The 19,644-nt window shown below is 47.4% G+C and overlaps 1 protein-coding gene across 3 annotated transcripts in view; it reads left to right on the plus strand.

Annotated features, from left to right (window-relative positions):
• The first annotated feature begins 964 nt into the window (after positions 1-964).
• The window catches only part of CDH13 (cadherin 13), a 1,030,795-nt gene continuing 1,012,115 nt past the window's right edge, over positions 965-19,644 (plus strand). For 2 of the 3 annotated variants that reach the window (XM_045046894.1, XM_011290267.4), the window contains exon 1: positions 965-1,293. In XM_045046894.1, coding sequence (XP_044902829.1) covers positions 1,249-1,293 — 45 coding nt within the window. In that variant the 5' untranslated portion in view covers positions 965-1,248. The remainder of the gene's footprint in view (positions 1,294-19,644) is intronic. The other variant, XM_003998309.5, reaches the window with a different exon arrangement.

A 19,644-nucleotide genomic window follows, 5' to 3' on the forward strand; every position in this document is an offset into this window, starting at 1 on the left:
TAGATATCACATAATACATTTATTCTAGGATTTAGCTCTAGGAGGAAATTTTGCCAGTGGATATTTGTATACTTTTTTCTAAAATAAGAACTATGTAATTTACATGTTTCTTATTGCTTTGGGCACCAGGAAGCTCAGATCCAAATCAGAGCAAATATATTAAAGTTTAGGTTTAGCATTTCAGGTTTTTGAATTTTTCCTTCCAGTCTAGATTTTTAATTTTGGTTGCATCAGTTCTATTGCAGAAATTTCCTTTATTTTAAAATAACTTACATCATTTTTAGAAGGAGGCTGCATGGAAATGACAAAGTGAGATCTTTACTGCATAGTCTTAGATTCTTACTGGGAAAGGCAGACCTATATCTTCCTCTGACCCTCATTCCCATAGCACCCCACTTACAAAATTCCTTGAGCAGTGGCCATGACTATCCCCCATTCCCTGGGGATAGGTAGGAGCTTCTGAAAAATCACATCCATATAGGAAAAAAAAAGTTTCCTTAAATCATGGCTCCAACTTTGGTGCCAGATGCACATTTGTGGAGTAGGCGGCCAGTCAGATTCTCACCTGAGCAGTTAATAAAATCTATTGCCCCTTGATGGATTTTTTTTTCTGCAAGCTAGAATTGATCTGTCGTATTTGTGATTTGTGAGATGGCAAGGAAACACCAAACACCATCATGACTTGGGCCACAGTTGGAAAAAAAGAAAAAAAAGAAAAAGAAAGGGGGGAAAATCCACCGCCAAGTCTTTCCAGGCATGGAGAGGGCTGGAACTGCTGGGGTCATTTTATTTGATTTATTGGAAATAAAGTGGATCTTATTAACATTTTAATAAAGAGAATCTTTTTGCACTGGGCTGGAAGTGTTCGCCAGTCCCCGGCGCAATTCCATTCTCTGCAAAAGTGGATTCGGCTGGCGTTGCCCAGCGTGATTTGTGAGGCTGGGCCCCAACAGTCCAAAAAGGCAAAAAGGGCTGCCTCCTCCGAGGGGCTCGCTCTGTGCGAGGTGCTCGCCCTGTATCTGCCATGCAAAACGAGGGAGCTTTATGAAGGAATCCGTCTTGTAAAGCCATTGGTCCTGGTCATCAGCCTCTACCCAATGCTTTCGTGATGCTGCCGCTGATCTATTTGGGAAGTTGGCTGGCTGGTGAGGCAGAGCCTCTCCTCAAAGCCTGGCTCCCACGGAAAATATGCTCAGTGCAGCCAAGTGCATGAATGAAAACGCCGCCGGGCGCTTCTAGTCGGGCAAAATGCAGCCGAGAACTCCGCTCCTCCTGTGCGTTCTCCTGTCCCAGGTAGGGAAGAGGGGCAGCCGGGCGCGCCCCGCGCCCCGTTTCTGCATTCCGATCATCTGGCGCCGGCAGGGAGAGGGGGCTTTCGCGGGTCGGGGGACTGTGGGGCGCGGCGGCGAAGAAAGCCTGGGGCTCGAAGGGAGGTCATTCCCAGCCCCAGAGATCTTCGGGGCGCGGGGGGGGGGGGGAGGGGGGGCGGCGGTTTCCCACTCCGGGGTGTGTGTGTGTGTGTGTGTGTGTGTGTGTGTGTGTGTGTACGTTCAGGGGAGGAGGAGAGAGCTCCCGAGTCCCCCCCTTTTCTTTTCCGCAAGCAGGGGCGACATTCTCGCCTACATCAAGTGGGGTAACTTTGATTCGCCTCCTCCTCCGGTGGCTCATGTATTGGAGAAAGACTCAGTTGGAGGCGACTCCAGCGAGTCGTGGTTTCCCCAGCGCAGCGCCGAACAGGGGAAAGCGCAGCTCCGGTCCGGATTGCGGGCTGCCGGGCTGGAGAGGCGGGCCTGGCATCGCCGACTTCCCGGGGCGCCCGGGCCCCCTCGCCCAGCCCCGCGGCGCGCAGGAAGGCGCCTCCCGCCAGCCCAGCGCTGCAGCCCGGCTGCTGCTGTCGCTCAAAGGCGCCGACTCTGGCCGCGCCCGCATCGGGGTTCTTTTCCTCCCCGACCTCGGGCCCAGAGCGCGTCCTCCCCCGCCCCCCGCCAGGACGCAGGCCCCAGCCCCCCGCGCCCCCTTTGTGCAGCCAGCTGGAGCCCCGGCTCGGAGCCCCGACTGCCGCCTCTGCTGCCTTCCCGGGCGGGCGCGGAGCGCAGAGAAAAGTTCAAGCCTTGCCCACCAGGGCTGCAGCTGCCTGTTAACCCTCGGAGCGCTGAGGCGCGAGGGAAGGACCGGGGATCCGGGAGAAGGCGGGGGGTGCGGTGCGACCGAGACGTGATTGTCCAGCTGCCGCCTCTGGATCTCCAAGATCTCGGGAAGTTTGTGTGCAGGAAAGCATACTCCGAGGAGGCCCGACCGGAGGTGCGGGCCGCTGAGGGGCACGCCCAGCCCTGTTCTGGGGCCTGTGGTTTCTGAGAGAGCAAGGCTACTCCGTCCCCGAGGCTTCCCTTGAAGCCCGTGGGACTCGGGATGAGCTGGCAGCCTACAAGTGGGTGGGTAAGATCAAGGCAGGGCCAGGCAGAGAGGAGGGAAGGAGACGGGGAGTGCTTTCGGCTGCTAGGAATGGGCGTTGAGTTCCTGGCCAGGACTCCTGGGTGCCAGGGGCCTGGGCACATGTGTGAGTGTGCGGGAGAGAGGGAGGGTGAGGCAGGCAGGATCCCAGGCTAGGGCTGGCAGGGATGTGGGGGTGCAGGGCATTGAAGGGAGGCCACTGCTGGACCCATGTTGGGGTTAGACTTTGGAAAGGGGCCAGTGTCCCAGGAACGCAGTGACCATGTAAATGACTTAAAGTGGGGGCTAGTAGGTGGATGCCGGTGTCTGGTAACCGGGTAAGGTGCTTGCCTACGGAGCCCCTCCCCCACCCATGCTTTCCGTCTTCCCTGGATACACAGCCCCCATTCAGAACTGCCCAGTTACACTCCTTTCCTAACAGGGCCTTGCTGCCTGATTCTCTTGGTGGGGGGGGGGGGGGGGGTGTCCCTGTAACCTCAAGTCCTGCCACAAATCTTATGTCTATCTGTGGACCAGTTTTCCAGACTTTCTGGACTCCAGTGGTCCCTGAGGCTGTATGTATGTACATATATCCCTATTTAGCAGGACGGTTCAGAGGATGCTTCTGATTCAGACAGATCCTCTCTGCCATATGCTACTGGTACCACCTTGGGCACGTTGTTGAACATCTCTGGGCTTTCTGATTCTCCACTGTAAAATAATCTCTCCGCCTTCCTGGGATCGCCAGGCAGATTGATTGCATTCAACAGGATGTCCTAGGTAATGCATTTGCCATGAGGCCTGGCACACTGGGAACTGTTGGTGTCTGGGAGCACTTCCCTCCCACCCTGCCTTTCCCTAGGGCTTTACAGTCCTTTTCTCTCTCAGCGTGCTGGGACCTCAGTCAGGGTCGCAGGGCTGGCCCAAAGTTATGCCTCCTTTTGAGCAAGACAGACCATGTGGTAGCACCCAGCAATCCCTGTGCACCAGAGGCTCCTCACAGGATACCTTTTGCAAAGCAACTGGTGTGTCTTCTCCTGCAGGGCCCAGCCAGCACAGGTGGGTTCTGCAGGCTGTGAGCTCACTCATTCCTAAGTGTGGGGCAGCAGAGGTGTCACCAGGAATCGAATCGCCTGCTCTCAGAGGCTTGTTTCTGTCTTATATTATTACCCGTAATCAGAGCAGTCGTCCACATTAGGACGCTAAGTGATATCCTGGTTGCAACAGCACCTTGCAGAGAAATCATTTTGGTGTAGTTCATTTCATGGGCAAGAGGTTCCAGGCCACAGCTCCGTGTGCCATAGGGAAAAGCGGGGAAAGTCTTAGAGCCTTTGAGTCCACCAGCGAACACAGAACTTTCTTGAGGCAGAGAGAAAACATACGGAAGGGAAAAACAATGTAATAAAGCAAATTAGTCACTCGGTCCTAAGTGGTGTTCAGGCAAGCATGTATGTGTTTTTCCATCAGAGTTGTAATATTCTGGCTCTGGCTTTGGAAGCCATCAATCTCTGTAAGTTTATTGGCTAGGTTGCTCTTTTAGGCATTTTGGAAAGGGGAAGAGGAATTCTAAGCAACAATGGCTGGAAGCTGGCAAAATTGAGAGGCAGTGGCCTCTCTTCTCCCCTGGGGTGTTTTGGGAAAGGCTGTCCCAGAAGTGGCCTCTGGCATTTGGCTATGATAGATAATGAGTGTGAAACAAATCAAGGGAGGCATGACATAGAAATTCCACTGTAAATATGATTCCCCGCCCCCCTATTTGGGTATGGCTTACAAGTAGCCAAAAGTTCTAACAATGAATGAGTAATCCCCCAAGAATTAGAATTTTAGGGAGTGGTTCAGGTTTGGAGAGCAGTCACTTGGGAGTGCCTAAAAACGTTCCACAGGGTTCTGAGATGTTGATTTAAAATGGGGCTCTTTCTTGGAGGCATCTTGATTTTCAGGATTCTAAATGAGAACCTGTGTGTTTTTGTACCCCCAGAACATCATAGATTGTAGTTTAAGGGCAGTGTTTATTTGCAGAACCTTTCTGATGAGGAGAAAAGATTATGGGAGTAGCAGAGGGCACCCCCAGCCCTGACGTGGGGGCCACATGTGACAACCCATAAGATTTGAAACTGGGGAAACAGAGACGTAAGTGGTGAGAAGAGTCAAAGTGGTAGAGTTCAGATGGCTGAACAATTTTTTTAGCAAGTTCCCGAGGAGATTTAATAAACTGCAAGGCTGAATATGTGATCTGGAGTTTATGTAATGCCACAGTCTATATTAAAAGCCCAACAGTCATCTTAGCTAATCTCTTCTGCTCGGCTTCCCTCCCTTCTCTCCTTTGCTATCTTTAGCCCTTGGGTTTTCCATTAAATAAAATCTAATTCCTTCTAGAAGTGTCTCCTATGTGTTATAGTAAAATTGCCTCACAAACCAATGTACCCAATAAGTGCAGTGTCTAGAAGGACTGGCATTTGCCTGTGTGCATCGAATCTCAGTTGGAAGTTTACTGTTTCAGCAAAACTACGGGTAGGCTCTTGAGAATATCCTTCTTTTCTTTCCCTCCTTCCAGAAAGACCGTTGCTTGGGAGAATCCAGTTTATTTCCGTTCAGTGGAAGGGAAGGAAAATGCCAAGCTATGGATTCAGTGACAGTCATATCGTCGAAGTAGCCAACAGTGTTTCCTATTTCTTTGTGCCTGTGTCCATCTCTGTGTGTTTTGATCTTGTTTTAATACCTGTTGAAAAATTTCTCCAGAAGAGGGCTCCATCCACAGCATTACAAAATTCTGAATCTACAGCTGCTATATTTTAAAGAACCTCAGCGTAGTCACTCTATCAACACACTACTCTTCTCCTTATTCCCAATTATTTTCTGGAAGCTACCCCAATGAGAAGTCCTACCGTTTTGCACTCAGTATCTTTCCTCCTTTATTCCCTACTATAGTTGCTTCTGTTCCATCTTATTCTTCAACTACGTTTCCCCTCTGAGTATTAGAGCAGGGAACATTTCAAAGACCTTTGTAGACAATACAAAATGAAATGTGAGGAAGTTCTGAAATTTCCTGGCATTTGATTTCATTTGGACCCGGTTTTTCTCTTTAGGCAGCCAAAAGGCAGGCACAGTTACCCCACTAGGTAACTACCCAGAAGAATGACTCATGAGCCGGATTCGCTCACCCTCCGGCACCAGTTGAAAAGGAGAGGGAAATATGTCTGTCATCCAATTACAATAATCAGTTGGGCAGAATCAAATCAAGTGACCAGTGGTTTTGGCATTATTTCCACTTAGCTGCGGGCAAGGTGCCCACGCGCCTGGGAGAATCGGAGCCTCCTGAAGGTTGCTGCCAATACAGTTGCCCGCAGCCTGTCTCCTCTGTAGCTACCTGGGGATCCCCTGGCTCCTCCTCCCTGAGCAGACAGGACAGATGATGATGGGCTGGACTGTAGGATCCCCTTCACTAGGCACTAAGTAGTGGCTTAGAGTAGAAAGCAGCCGCTCTTCACTCCTGAGAGAAGCAGCTAAGGGCAGGCCAGAGAAGAGAAGAAATGGCATTTCAGACTTGAAACACAGACTGAAGTAGGGTTCATGTTGGTGAATGGGTCGCCCTTTGGCCCAGCAGGTTGAACCTCGAGACACCTGCCTGGCAGTACTAAAGCTCACACATCCCAATTCTGCAACTCTGGCTTCTGGGCAAAGCAGCCACAGGCCAAATGTAGATTCTGGATGTGTTTTGTTGGGCCCAAATGTTTTGAAAAGTTGGAAATCGTACATTAAAAAAAAAATCCAGGTCTCCTGCATTTCTTAAAATGTCAGAAGGTCAGGGAACCTGAGAGCTGCCCTCCCACTTGGCCGCACTTCACTAGAGGGGAGTTACTACTGCCCCCTTTAGGCGGGACATGCCTCTGTAATTTGCCACAGTCCCCACCAGCCCCTAGTACTCACCCACCGGTTGTACCTGCTTATTTTGCCCCATAGCCATTTGTGTTGGGAACTTCCGCTTTCACAAATTTTGAGACTTAATCGCATTGACGCGGTGTGTGTGTGTGTGTGTGTGTGTGTGTGTGTGTGTGTGAGTGAGTGATAGGCTATTTGGAAAGGAAGGGACATGCCTCTTTTTGATCACTGTGATTGAACTAGATCGACACTTGCTTTGGAAGAACAAAAGGGACTGCACCTCCTTCCTGAGAACATTCCTACCATCAGTGCCGTTGGGTGACTGGGGGTACCCAGAACACCAGGACACCCAGATCATCGCTCCGTGTGTAATAGTTACACCCAGAGAAGTAATGCACCGCAGCTTTGAGTCAGTCAGGTTGTGGGTACAGCGGAGTGTTGGTACAGCCCAAACATTGCTCTGCATCAACAGTCCCAGGGCTCTGGGATGGCTTGTAGGCCCCAGTGCACTGTTAGACCAGGAAGCATCTGTGCCCTTGGAGTACAGTGACTTTCTGGGCATTGTCATTCCAACAGTGTTGCTCACCCACAGTATGAGTGTCATCAGAACATCACAATAACTTATTGTACTCAGCCCTGCAGGGGACTCTGGGAGCACCGAACCAGCTCTCAGAGCATTTGTAACTTCAAGGTAACGTTAGTTCCAGAGCTTTGTTGCCTAGAGTACATTTATACACAGGACATTGTCACCCCTACCACCAACTGGAGTTTGTATGATGTTTTTATAACTGTTTTTAATACTTAACACCCACTATAGTCTACCCATAGTGTTAATGCTGTAATTGATGTCCTCTGGCTCCATAAATACTAGACTAATCTGTCCACCCATCCTATCCCAAGAGGTAAGCCTCAGATAACTTGTTTTCCTTAGCCTCAGACCTCAAAGATCAGGGTAAATATAACTACACATATACAAAAAAAAAAAAAAAAAAGGTGATTGTTTTTCCTCCGTCAGTTGCCAAGAGAAGTCAAATTCCTGAAAATTAGCATTAGGAATAGGCACGTTTTGACATGTCATGTCTCATTTCAAAGGCCTCAGCAGGCGTCACCCAATCTGCTACAGAAGCACAAAGCCCCTGTGTCTCCCAGCTGAGTGGAGGCCGGGCTGGGGTGCAGGGCCGCAGCTGTTCAGCCGAGAGCAGCCCCTGCCACATGCCTGGGCAGGGCCAGGAAGTGAGCTCAGCCTCTGGAGGAGCCCAGGGACCCTGCAAGGAATGTGGCAGACTCCATCCCTGCCTTCTGCGGCCTCTGGGCCAAAGTCTCTCTCCTCTGGGGGTGGCAGGGAACCGCTTCTCCACGAGCTGCCTGACGCGGTGCCTGCAAGTGCCTGGAGCTTGGGCCTGTGTGGTAATCTCCCTCTTAGCAGGAGTAGGGCCTGCAGAAGTTTGCCAGACCCTGCCCGCGGAACCCGTGGATGGCTCAGGCCATACAGGCTCTGCCTTCAACTGCCATGTGCTGCTGGGCATCTGGGATCATCTAACTCAGGGGTTGCAAAGGGCAGCCTGTGGGCTAATTCTTGCCTGCAGCCTGTTTTTATAAATAGTTTTATTGGAACATAGCCATGCCCATTCATTTATATAATTGTCTATGGCCGAGCGTGTGCTATAACAACAGAGTTGACACCATATGGCCACAAAGCCTAAAATATTTACTATTTGGCCCTTTACAGAACAAGTTTGCTGACTCCTGTTCTGACTCAAAATGACAGCCAGAGGGACTGTAGGGAACTTTCTCAAGGGGCAGGGAGCCATTAGGGATTCAGTCATCAGGGACTGTCCCCTCCAAGCCCCAAGCACTCAAACAACTTGACTTTAAGGAGATTTACCTGGGACTGAGTGGATCAGTAAGTATCTGTGATATCCACAGAGGACCTACTATGTGCTCAGGTTACGACTCCTGGTAAGGCCGACTCAGTCTCTGCTGTCTTGGGGTTCAGGCCTCGAGAGATCCCTGGGCAGCGGAGATCAAGGTCAATTACTGAATAATTCGAAGCAGAGAAACTGCTATGACCAAAGAAGACACAGTTGTGTGAAGTTGTGCTGTTCTATCCAGTGTGCTGGTCTGTGCCTCGTCTTTCTCCCCCACTAAAATATAAGGTCCATCACAGCACATGCTGTTGTCTGATTGGTTTACTTCTGCATCCCTAGGGCCTAGGACAGTGCTGGTGTACAGCAGGCCCTCAGCAAACGTGAATGAATGAATGAAAGAATGAATGAATATAAGAAAGGCATCAGATCCAGATGAAGGACCTGGGAGGCTTCCCTGATAGCCTGATGCTTCATCACAGTCTGGAGGAGTAGTGAGCCTTGCAGACAGGGGAATGCCAGAAGGTGTGGGCAGGGAAAAGCATTCCAGGCAGAAGGCACAGCCTGGGGGAAGTCTCTGTGCGGGAGGAAATAACCACGATAGGAGGAGCAGCTGGGTGGTGCCAGAGCCCCTGGGATTTGGCAGCCACCACAGGGATTTTGGTGTTTGTCCTGGAGCAGTGGGAAGCCATTGCAACTAACAAGGGGAGGGTGTGGTGTGACAAGGTCGTATTTTCACTTTGGAAAGGTCACCCTGGCTGTAGTGTGGGGAATGGATCGACACCGGGTACGAACGGAAGTGAGAAGCCAGTCCAGGCCTGAGGTCGCAGGAGTAACAGTGCAGGAGAGAGGAAACAGACGCACCACTCAGAGCATCCAAGAGACATTTAGGGCAGAACCTGGCAGGGCTCGGTCTCTGGGTTCGCAGATGGCAGAGCACGGGCCAGGGAGGGGTGAAGTAGCGAGCTTGAGTTCTGACTCTTTCAATTGGCAGGGAGCTGCCAATTGCCCAAAGAAGGAACCCAGGTGTTTGACATCATAAGCAGGGTCTGAGGGCCGTTTCCATGGGGCTGTTAGCCAGCCTGCACCAATGCTCCTTGGGAGAGGCATCCCGGGCCCCCATGACACCCATGCTCATGGATCCAGTCCGTGTTCGCACCTGGGACGGGCACTGTGGGGGCCTGGAAGTGCCCTTGTCTAGAGAGACTGATGCGTCGCCTCTATAATTAACCAATCTCTGAGGCTTTTCATGCAAAAGATATTTGGGAGAAACATTGCCAAGCCCTTTAATCGTTTCTTGAACATTCAATCAGCAGCACTAGAAATATTTCTTACATGAAGCAAATAATGATCTACTACTTTCGGCAATCACTTTCCGAATGCTAACAAGTCTTCATTTCTGCATGTTGGATGTGGCCTTGGTGACTCTTCTGTTTCCAGATGCGGTAGAATCTTCAGCTGGGTGCTGGGGAGTAGTATGCTGGTAAATGTTTAAAAACTGGCTCTCTCTCTCTCTCTCTCAAAAAAAAAAAAAAAAAAAAAAAGCAGCACAGCTATGTTATCCTCCAAAGATGAGGGATACACAGGTGTCTGCTCCTTAAGTATTTATTGAGGAATTTAGGGAATTTGTAGGGAAACAGGACGAGCCTGGAATCTGTTCTCAGGGGGCTTGCTACCTACAGAGGGCAACCACAAGAAAATAAATAGCTGAAATAATACGAATTTGGTAATTGTTACAATAGGAGACAATAGAGACTAAAACAGCTCAAAGGGGTGGTTGCTGTGACCTCCCTCCCATCCTTCCATTTTGCCCTCCCTCCCCCACCACTTGCATCCATGTTTTCTTCTTTCTTCCCATAATTATTAAAATCTACCAGGGGCAGGGACACCTGGGGGGCTCAGTTGGTTAAGCTCCGGTCATGATTTCGCCCTTTGTGAGTTTGAGCCCCACGTGCATCTGGCTCTGTGCTGACAGCTCAGAGCCTGGAGCCTGCTTTGGATACTGTGTCTCCCCGTCTCTCTGCCCCTCCCCTGCTCTGTTCTCTTTCTCTCAAAAATAAATAAACATTAAAAAATTAAAAAAAAAACCTACCAGGTGCCAAGAATGCTGCTGATTTGGGGATGCAGAGGTGAATACAACACCTGGTCCTGAATAGGGCCCGTGCTGGAAGTGACTCAGGGCCTATGGTCTGCTAGGACTCAGAGGAACGAGCGTCTCAGCTTGCTTCAGAGAGTTAGGAAGACTTCTGAGATTTTAAGAAGTGAGTTTGAATCCTGGCCATCTGCGTGCTGTGTGACCTCAGATGAGTTACCTTATTTCCCTCCTCTTCTGTTTCCTCCTGCGTCTGGACAAGGAGAGGGAGTAGGTGTAACTGCCCAGCAGGGTTCCGGTTACATCCACGTATGCTCATGACCCCATCCGGTGGCTGACAAATGCTCTATGGATGCTAAAGGAATGTTGGTGTATTAACGTGCACATACTGTGCTCCAGGGGAGCTTGTGGCTTGCAGGCACCACGGGGCCTTGGCCTTGATCATCTGAGTAACCTAGAGGGGAAGAACATGCTCGTGTATTTAAAATGCATGGGCATTAAAAAATAAATAAATAAAGTTTGCTTTCTAGAGAAGGATTTGCCAGTTCCCATATTGGTAGCTCCCCAAAGATGGCTCCCTTTGGGATTTCATGCCTCATAAAATCACTTGATCTGGTGGGATCTTATCTACTAGATGTATCTTCTTAGCAGCTGTTTCCCTGGAGGCTTTTTCAGGGCACTGTGTGTGTGTGTGTGTGTGTGTGTACATGTGAGCACCGTGAGCACTTATGATTATGATTTAAAATATATCAAAATACCTGTAGCAAATTTACTGTACAATTTATTGCTATGTGCTGGTTGCATACATTAGCTCAAATCTTTATTGCAAGCCTTAGGGACAACTATTCTTAACCCATTTTATATATGAAGAAAAGAAGTGCAGAGTGGTTGAGTCATTTGCCTAAGGCCACACAGCCCCTAGGAATGCAGACCAGGGATTGGGCCCATGCATTTCTGATTCTTGTGCATATGAGTTTTCCTCCATATTTCACTCATGTATGAAAGCTTCCTCCCTTATCCCCCCAAAGGTTGTAAGAGTTTTCTTCCTTGACTATTTTGTTTTCTGGCTCTCCTGGAGTTAAAATGGCTGCTTGTAGTGACCCCATTTTTGAATTCCTGGTCTCTAAAAGTGGGCCTGGGACCTGGGCCTCCTGTCTGGGTTAATGATTGCAACCTTCAGAACTGGGTTAGCCCAGGATCAGTTATGTTGTCACTGAGTCCTTGCTGTTGACCAGGGACCACCACCCATCCACACTGCATGCTTTGCTCAGCGAGAATGGCTGTCTTGCTAAGAATAGCCACACAGATGCTGGGACTGAGCCAGGGTGTGGTTCCTCTGTGGCCTCCAGCGCAGGTAAATTCTCTCATGGTAAATTTGCTGGCTGTTTCCTGTCTGCTGCTAAGCTCTGAGGCTGGATGGCATTCCTCCCCAAGGGTGCCGAGGGGCTCCAATGTTCCCTGAGCGCCACTGACTACAACAACATTTTCCCCAATCCATAGGAAAATGAGAAATATACAGCCTGCAGCTATATTGAAACACACAGATCTATGGTGCATTGCAACTGAACTGAATCTAACCTGAAGTGTAGTTCTGTTTTACCAGAAGCGTTTTCTTTTTTCCTTTTAATTCAGTTTAAGTGCCTTTAGTCAGGGTAGCCATTGATTCAGTGAACATTTGCTGAGCGCCTATTATGTACCTGGCACTGTCTTATGTACTGGTGGCATAGCAGAGGGGCTCACAGGGCCCCTGTGCAGATGGGTGGACACATGCTCACCCTGCCCCAGCCCTCACCACTCCACATGGTGGCCTTGCATTGCTGCCTCTCTCAGGACGTTTGGATCTGTGCACCCCAATGTGTACATCTCATGTTTCAGTCATTTAACAAGTATTAGCTGATCAGCCACTGTGTCGCAGCATGATGCTTTACACTGGGTTAGCAACAGTGGTTAAGAAAGACGGGATTGCCTGCCTTCACAGAGTCTACCTTCCAATGACGGACAGAGGCAGTAAACCACAAAAATAAGTAAATATAATTTTGGATAGTGATAGTGCTGTAAAACAATTGCATTTGGATAGTCAGTTGCTCTGAGTTTATCCACAGCCCTCCCTTGGGATGGAAAGTTCATTGTTCTGATGTGATGACCTTTTTAGTTTCAGGGATGAAATGTCCTATTGTTTGTAAATGAAGTTGGCTAACTACTGCCTATCATAGTTTTATCTTCAATTTATGATGGTAAATAGAGTGGTAAAGTGTTGTTGCCAAACCTTTGTCCATTCTCTATTTTTTGTTTTTCTTGAAATTTTGCTTTTGGGAATCTAAAGATACGGTAACCAAAGATTTGCACTACAGGTGGGTAATCTCTTTCTGCAAAGAATAAAATATATATCTATAGAATAAAAATATGTCTCTCTTGCAGCTACTCAACACTATCCATGTAGTGTGAAAACAGTTACATACAGTATGTAAACAAATGGGCAGGGCTGTATTTCAATAAAACTTTATTTACAAAACCAGGCAGAGCTGGATTTGGCCCTCAGGCTGTAGTTTGCCAACTTCTGATCAAATCCATTAGCCGCCTTACTGGTTGGTTAAACTGGGATAGGGTCAAGACTAAGGAGAGAGACGAGACGTTTTCTCTGGCCTGTTGTTACCATGAGAACTGTGGCAGTTCTTTAGGGACACAGTATCACTTGATTATTCCATGTTAGCTTTGTTCAAGGTAAAGATTAACCATGAAACATCATTCTCAGACCAGCTCTAAACTATCTAATAATTTAGCTTTTTTAGTAATTATCTGGACTACAATTCTTAAGGCTTCCTTGCCACCCAAAAGTATATTGATGTTAAACACTGTATCTTAGGTTGTGTTCCCCCAAACAGTGACAGAGATACAGGCTTGGATGCAGGGAGCTAATCTGAGAGATGATCCCAAGGCACAGAAGTGAGGAACACGAAACAAGAAAGAAGGAAAGCCAATAAAGAACCTGTCATTGAGCTGGCTATGGTCATGAGCAACTAGGGCTCCTTACTGCCGGGGCCCCTCAGCACTGCGTGAAACTTGCTTCAGAATGGTCCCTTTGTAGGATGGGAGGCTGGGGTGGATATCCACTATCCCAGTCTTCCATTGGTCAAGGGTGGCCCCTGGCACCATTAATTTCTCTGTGTTTCCCCACTGAACCTTTGTGGCTCTGGAGGAGCAACCATGGTTTTGGAAGAGTCCTGAGTGGGAAAGTAGAGAGGTGTGGCATGGACTTAGACTGGCAGTATATGTCCTGGGTAGGGCATGAGTATGTAAGAGATTTCAGTTGCCTCCCTTACACGTTACTGAAAACTTCCTTAGTAGAGCCAATGATAAAGGAAAGGGTCATGGTTGTTGTTGTTTTTTTTTTTTTTTAAACCTGCTGAGTTTGGTTTAGTACCTACCTGCAGGTACTCTCTTTCCCACTAGATGGTACCAGTATGCCAAAGCCCTGGAATGCTACCTTAGGGCCTCATCATTGACATGGATGTATTCCCACTACTTATGAACAATTAAAGAATAAGCATGTTGAGATTGGAGGAACAGACTACAGATATTTGGGGGACAGACGGTGGCAGGAAAGTGGAGGTTGTCTAAATAGTTACCCTCATTCATTCATTCACTCATTCACCAACAAATCTTATTGCCCACCCACTAAGTACTTCAACGCTTTTCTCGGTATTGGGAATACAGATAAAAGCAGTGTACACGAAGTCCCTAAGTCCCTAAGCTGGTTGGGGGAGAGATAATAGAAAACGAACCCATAGATGCATGATGCCTGTCATGTGTTGAGTGCTGTGGAGAACAAAGTCAGTGAAGGGATGGACAGGGCAGGGAGAGCACAGCCCCTCTGGTGTCTGTCTGCCTGTCTTGTCAGCTAGTAGGGTGAAAGATTATTTCCATCTGTTTCCTAAACCCCATTCTGCCTCTCACCAACCTCTTGTGATTATGCTTATGTGGTTATTTTCACAACGAGACTGTGAGCTTGTGGAGGGCAGAAGTCGTGCTTGGCCAACTGGAACCCGCTGCAGCCCACGTCAACCAACTGCTTGTTGGTTGATTTCATTTGTTGGGATTCATTCTGGATTGTTATTGTTGTAGACACACAATAGAGTCACACTTTACTCAGGGGTTAGAGTATTTTAGAATATAAAGTCTAGGTTTAAGGCAAACACAGAGTTGTCATTAACCTTGAAATATCTTAAGTTACCCACTAAATTGCAGTGTGTGTGGTTTTGTGTATGCATCCGTGTACTGTAATCAATATGTAACAATGTATAATGGAAGCCATAACGTACAGTGCATAATAAAGAATATAGGCAAGATATAATTTTATGGAATTTAATTGCAGTACTTAAATTGTTCTTTTTCCTTCTCTTTTTGGTGGAAGAGCTGGATTTCCATTAGTTAAATGTGCATATGATAAGCCTTCATTGTATTCATTCAAGCTGGTTCCTTAATCATACAATTTCCAGCAGGCTGTGTACTGGGGAGGGCAAGAGCTGTGTTCTCTGTGCTCTGTTCATCTTTGGGTTCCCACCACCGGTCACATGGTTTGGGGCAGAGGAGCAGCATATTAGGTCATAACAGTAGTAGCAGCAGTAATCCCCATTACACATCTAAGCAGTGCTTACTCGGAGCTAGGCCCTGTGTGAGTGCTTTCGATGTATTAATTAGCGCATTTAGTCCTCCTAAAGACTCTTTGGTGTATCTACTATGATTTTAATTCCATTTCACAGATGGGGACATTCCAGGAGAACTGGGTAAAGGTCACACAGCTTTTGAGCTCTGGGGCTGACATTCAAACTTGAGCAGTCCTGGACACAAAAGGCCATATATATTGTATGATTCCATGAAATGGAAAGAATTGTTCAGAACAGGCAAATCCATAGAGACAGAGGGCAAGAGCAGTGGTTGCCTAAGACCCGGGGTGGGAGGAGCAGGGAATAGGAAGTGGGATTTCTTTTTGGGGGGTGGTGGAAGTGTTCTGGAATGATATAGTGGTGATGGTTGCACAAGTCTGTGAGCCTACTAAAACTACAGAATTGTATACGTTAACAGGTTCAACTTTATACAATGTGGATTATGTTTCAGTAAAGTTGTTGTTAGGGGCTCCTGGGTGGCTCAGTCGGTTAAGCTTCCAACTTCGGCTCAGGTCATGACCTTATGGTTCGTGAGTTTGAGCCCCGCATCGGGCTCGCTGCTGTCAGCATAGAGCCCACTACATATCTTCTGTCCCCCACTCTCTGCCCCTTCCCCCCTTGTGCTGTCTCTCTTTCTCTCTCGAAAATAAATAAGCATTAAAAAAAAAAATAAAGCTGTTGTTAAACAGAAAAGCAAGCAAACCTCAGGCAGTCCAACCTCAGGGCTCTTGCGTGGCCACCCCTGACCCTTTCCTGCTCAACAAGTGCCTGTGACATTCTACTGTCTTTACCTGCATTAACCCTGCTATTTCTCAATAGGTGCCTATCATCCACTTCATTTCAGAGATCAGAAAACTAACGCAGACATATACTGAGGAACTTGGGGCTGGCAGTTCTGGGCCTGAAGTATACCAGTTTTCACACGTTTCATTTTTCATTTTATTTTTTCAATGTTTATTTACTTTTAAGAGAGAGACAGAGAGAGTATGAGTGGGGGAAGGGCAGAGAGAGAGGGAGACACAGAATCTGAAGCAGGCTCCAGGCTCTGAGCTGTCAGCACAGAGCCTAACGTGGGGCTCAAACTCACAGACCACGGGATCATGACCTGAGCTGAAGTCGGCCGCTTAACTGACTGAGCCACCCAGGCACCCCTCACGCATTTTATTAATTAAAAACAACCCTGGTAAACCAAAGCTGCAGGCAACTTGGCCCATCAGAAATAAAGCAATGTTTTGCAGATTTGTAAAGTGGATTAAGATCCCTCTCTGCTCACTGGTCATTCTTCCTCCCTGGCCCAGGCCGGTCTGGTGTAGAGTACTGGCAGTAAGGCCCAGAGACTTTAGGGTCTTAGTGTGTGTTAGTGAGGCTGATTTCTAAAAGTAATAAACATAAGTGGCCCAGGAAAGGGGAGAATAGGGGGAGGGGGAGAGAGCTAATTGACATGCTAAGTGTCATTGTATTCAAGTTGACACCAGATTGCTGAAAGGATTTATCCAAATTAACAAGAATGTTTGGCACCCCTTGGCAGGCTCAGTTGAAGACTTCATGGCCTGGCATGAGAAGGCATCTGAGGTCTAAGGCAGGGGAAGGAGCTCTTTGCTCCTACACTTGGCACTCAGCACCTCCGAATCCAGGCCCCCACCCCACCGAAAACATTCCCCCATCAGCACCTGCCACCCCCACCAGATGTCTCTTGATTCCCAAGCTTCCTAAACATGAAATATATTCCTCTCTGTCTTCACTCTTGTGTTGATGATTTGTATTTCTCTTTCATGCTTAAAATGCAGAGGGATGAAGTCATTAGCGGAGCACTGTACAGCAGGAAAGGGCAGCAGGGCTTGCCCCTGGATCAGTCCCAGGATGCCTATCTTGTGCTCCTGGAGGGTATGGATTTATAAAGACAAAGCTGAGGGACTGTAAATGTCTTCCCGAATCTCTAGTCTGGAGGAGCAGCTGCAATTTGGGCTGGAACAGGAGCTGGGATTGAAAGGGTTCTGGCTGAGATCTGGTTTCCCAGGTGGCTGGCCTCCGGGTGGCAGGGACTCTGCTGGGCCCCCTGGATTCCTTAAGCTTTCCCAAGTAACAACAGGTGACTATACAAAACCATATGCGTCTATGATTTTCCAATGTACTGTTTTGTATTCTGAAGAGGTACTGCTTCCAAAAGAGGTTATTAATAAGGGTTCTGGGAAAAAATAAAATATTGCCTGACCTAATATTTTGGGAAACTCTGGACTTACCCATAGAAATGAAACAGGTTGTGTTTTGTTTTCCACAACTGAATGTCTCTGAGGCTTTAGTGAGCATTTGAGGCTCAAAGAGGGGCTCCCTAAGGCTGCATTTCCAATGCTGTTGCTAAATTCCCAGGGGTAAGGGAACTCTTGCATAGAGTATGTCACTAGATAGTGACTCACAGGCTACATGTGGGAAACAAATTGTGGACTCTGGGGTCTCCGAGTTTGGGCCTTCACCATCAGGACCAGCAGTGTCAGCATCACCTGGGAGCTTATTAATGCAATCGTCCACCCAGCATCTACTTATTCAGAGCTTCTGGGGTAGATCCTGCAATCTGTATCTTCACACATATGCCCTCCAGGGGATTCTGATGTTCCCTCAAGTTTGGAAACTGCTGCCCCAGTGGGTTTTGTGGGGAGAGAGACCTTCCTGATGTTGTGCTGGGTGAAGGAGGGAAACATTTGCCAGGCTCCTCCGAAGAAAGTGGAGATTACAAAATGCAGACCACAGAGATATGGGAGTGGAGGCTGAAGGTTCTGCTCTATCCCATTATGGCCACGGGGTGTTTACTTCTGGGAGACCCTAAGCTGTGTTCACAGAATGCCTTCAGGGACAGCTGTGGTCCACACAGACAGTCCAGAAGACCTGGCATGATGACAGAAGAGGCATCTGGGAAGTCTGTGTAGGGGTGGCAAAACTCATCTTAGGTTTTTATCTGGGGTTCTTTAAAAAAAAGATTAATAGGAGAAAAGCCAGCAGCTTATTAATATGTATACTACATATATACATAGTAGATACCCAGGGAAAACATGAGTAACTTGCAGAGTTGGCTTGGAACTCCAGCTTAGATACCATCTTAAGCCAAAGACAAAAAAGAGAAAGGTGTGGGGAGGCCAGTTGTGAGGATGTAATGGGATTGAAAACTAGAATGAGGTTTGTGACGCAGGGTTAAGTCAGTGCCTTCTCCATTGATAAGGATCTGAAGTTGTCTATAGGGGATAGTATCTGTTCTTCTTGGTGGAAAGGGGAGGAGGGACAGCTTTGTAAATTCATGTCCTGTTTTTAGGCAAATAGGAGGAAGTCAGTAAGGTTTTCTTTTATCTGCTTCTTCTCAGTTGCCTTCAGGTCAAAATAATCCTTATGACAAAGTGGCGTGTTTAGGGTGGCATATTCTTCTATCCTTCATCTGACTTAGCAGCCGCCTACTATGTGTGCATAGTATGTAGTGTGTGTATGTATGTATATACATACACGTATACACATAGATGTATACATATATACATATATAACACATGCATACACATATAATAGATATACACAAACACACATATGTAACACATTCATATAAATACATGTATATGTTACATATATACACATATAGTACCTACCAAGACATAGTCACTGTTGGCAGCTACTAAATTCTAGGCTCTACTCTTTGAATTAAGTTTTCTAAGGTGAATCAGACAGATCCAGAAGCTGCATTTGCTGATCTTGTAGAGATTACAGACCCGAGGGGAGAATGACAGACAGTGACACCGTGGGGTCTGTGAGAAGAGCTAAGTCTACAGCTATTGGATTTTGAAGACCATCCAGGATAATTCTTTGTGTGCCATTATAAATCTTTGCTGATCTTTCTGATATTTCCCATGATTCTTACTTGTGAAATATATTCTAAATGAGTTGTTCTCAAATAGGGGCATTTGTGCCTCCCAGGGGACATATGGTAATGCCTGGAGACAAGCTTGCTGGTCACAACTGGAGAGAAGGTGCTATTGGCACTTGGTAGGTAGAAGCCAGGGATGATGTTTAGTATCCTACAGTACACAGGATGGCCCCCACCACAAAGAATTATCCCAACCCAAATGTCAATAGTATGAGGGTGAGGAACCTGGTCTAAGTATAGTGCTTCATACTCCCCCATCACACATGGGAAGATTTGTCTCTACTCCATCCCATTCTAGAAGCCACACCCTGAAGGTGGGTTTGTGGAAAGAAAACTAGCAGCAAGCCACTGTACATGTGTAATTTTTCAAAAGGTCAAACCACGACTCTCTGTTAAATATAAACATTAATTCATTAATTTGTGAGGGAACCGATAAGATGCTATGATGGTTTCAAAGGGCATTTGAGAAGATAAGGTATTTATGAACAATTTGGCAAAGAAATGTTAGAATGAGAAATTATGTTAGTTTCTTGTGGGATGAAAACCCACAAGTAACTGGAAGCTTCACTAATTCTGAGGCTTTCCATCAAGATTAAATAAGGAGTTGAACTAAGAACATGTTTCTAGACATCTACTGGTGACCCTTGTCCCTCATTGATTTTCAAAGGGTTTCCATCCATCATTGTGGCCTTGTTTACAAGCTTTGGATAATTTTTTTCTGATTCCTCAAACATGGTTTTTAATTTGCTAGTGCTGCCTTATTTGAAATAGTTGTGAAATATGGGGTAAAGGAATGGAAATCAGTTGAGGTCCAGG

This window comes from Felis catus, chromosome E2, assembly GCF_018350175.1.
Source record: "Felis catus isolate Fca126 chromosome E2, F.catus_Fca126_mat1.0, whole genome shotgun sequence".
Lineage (NCBI taxonomy): Eukaryota > Metazoa > Chordata > Mammalia > Carnivora > Felidae > Felis > Felis catus.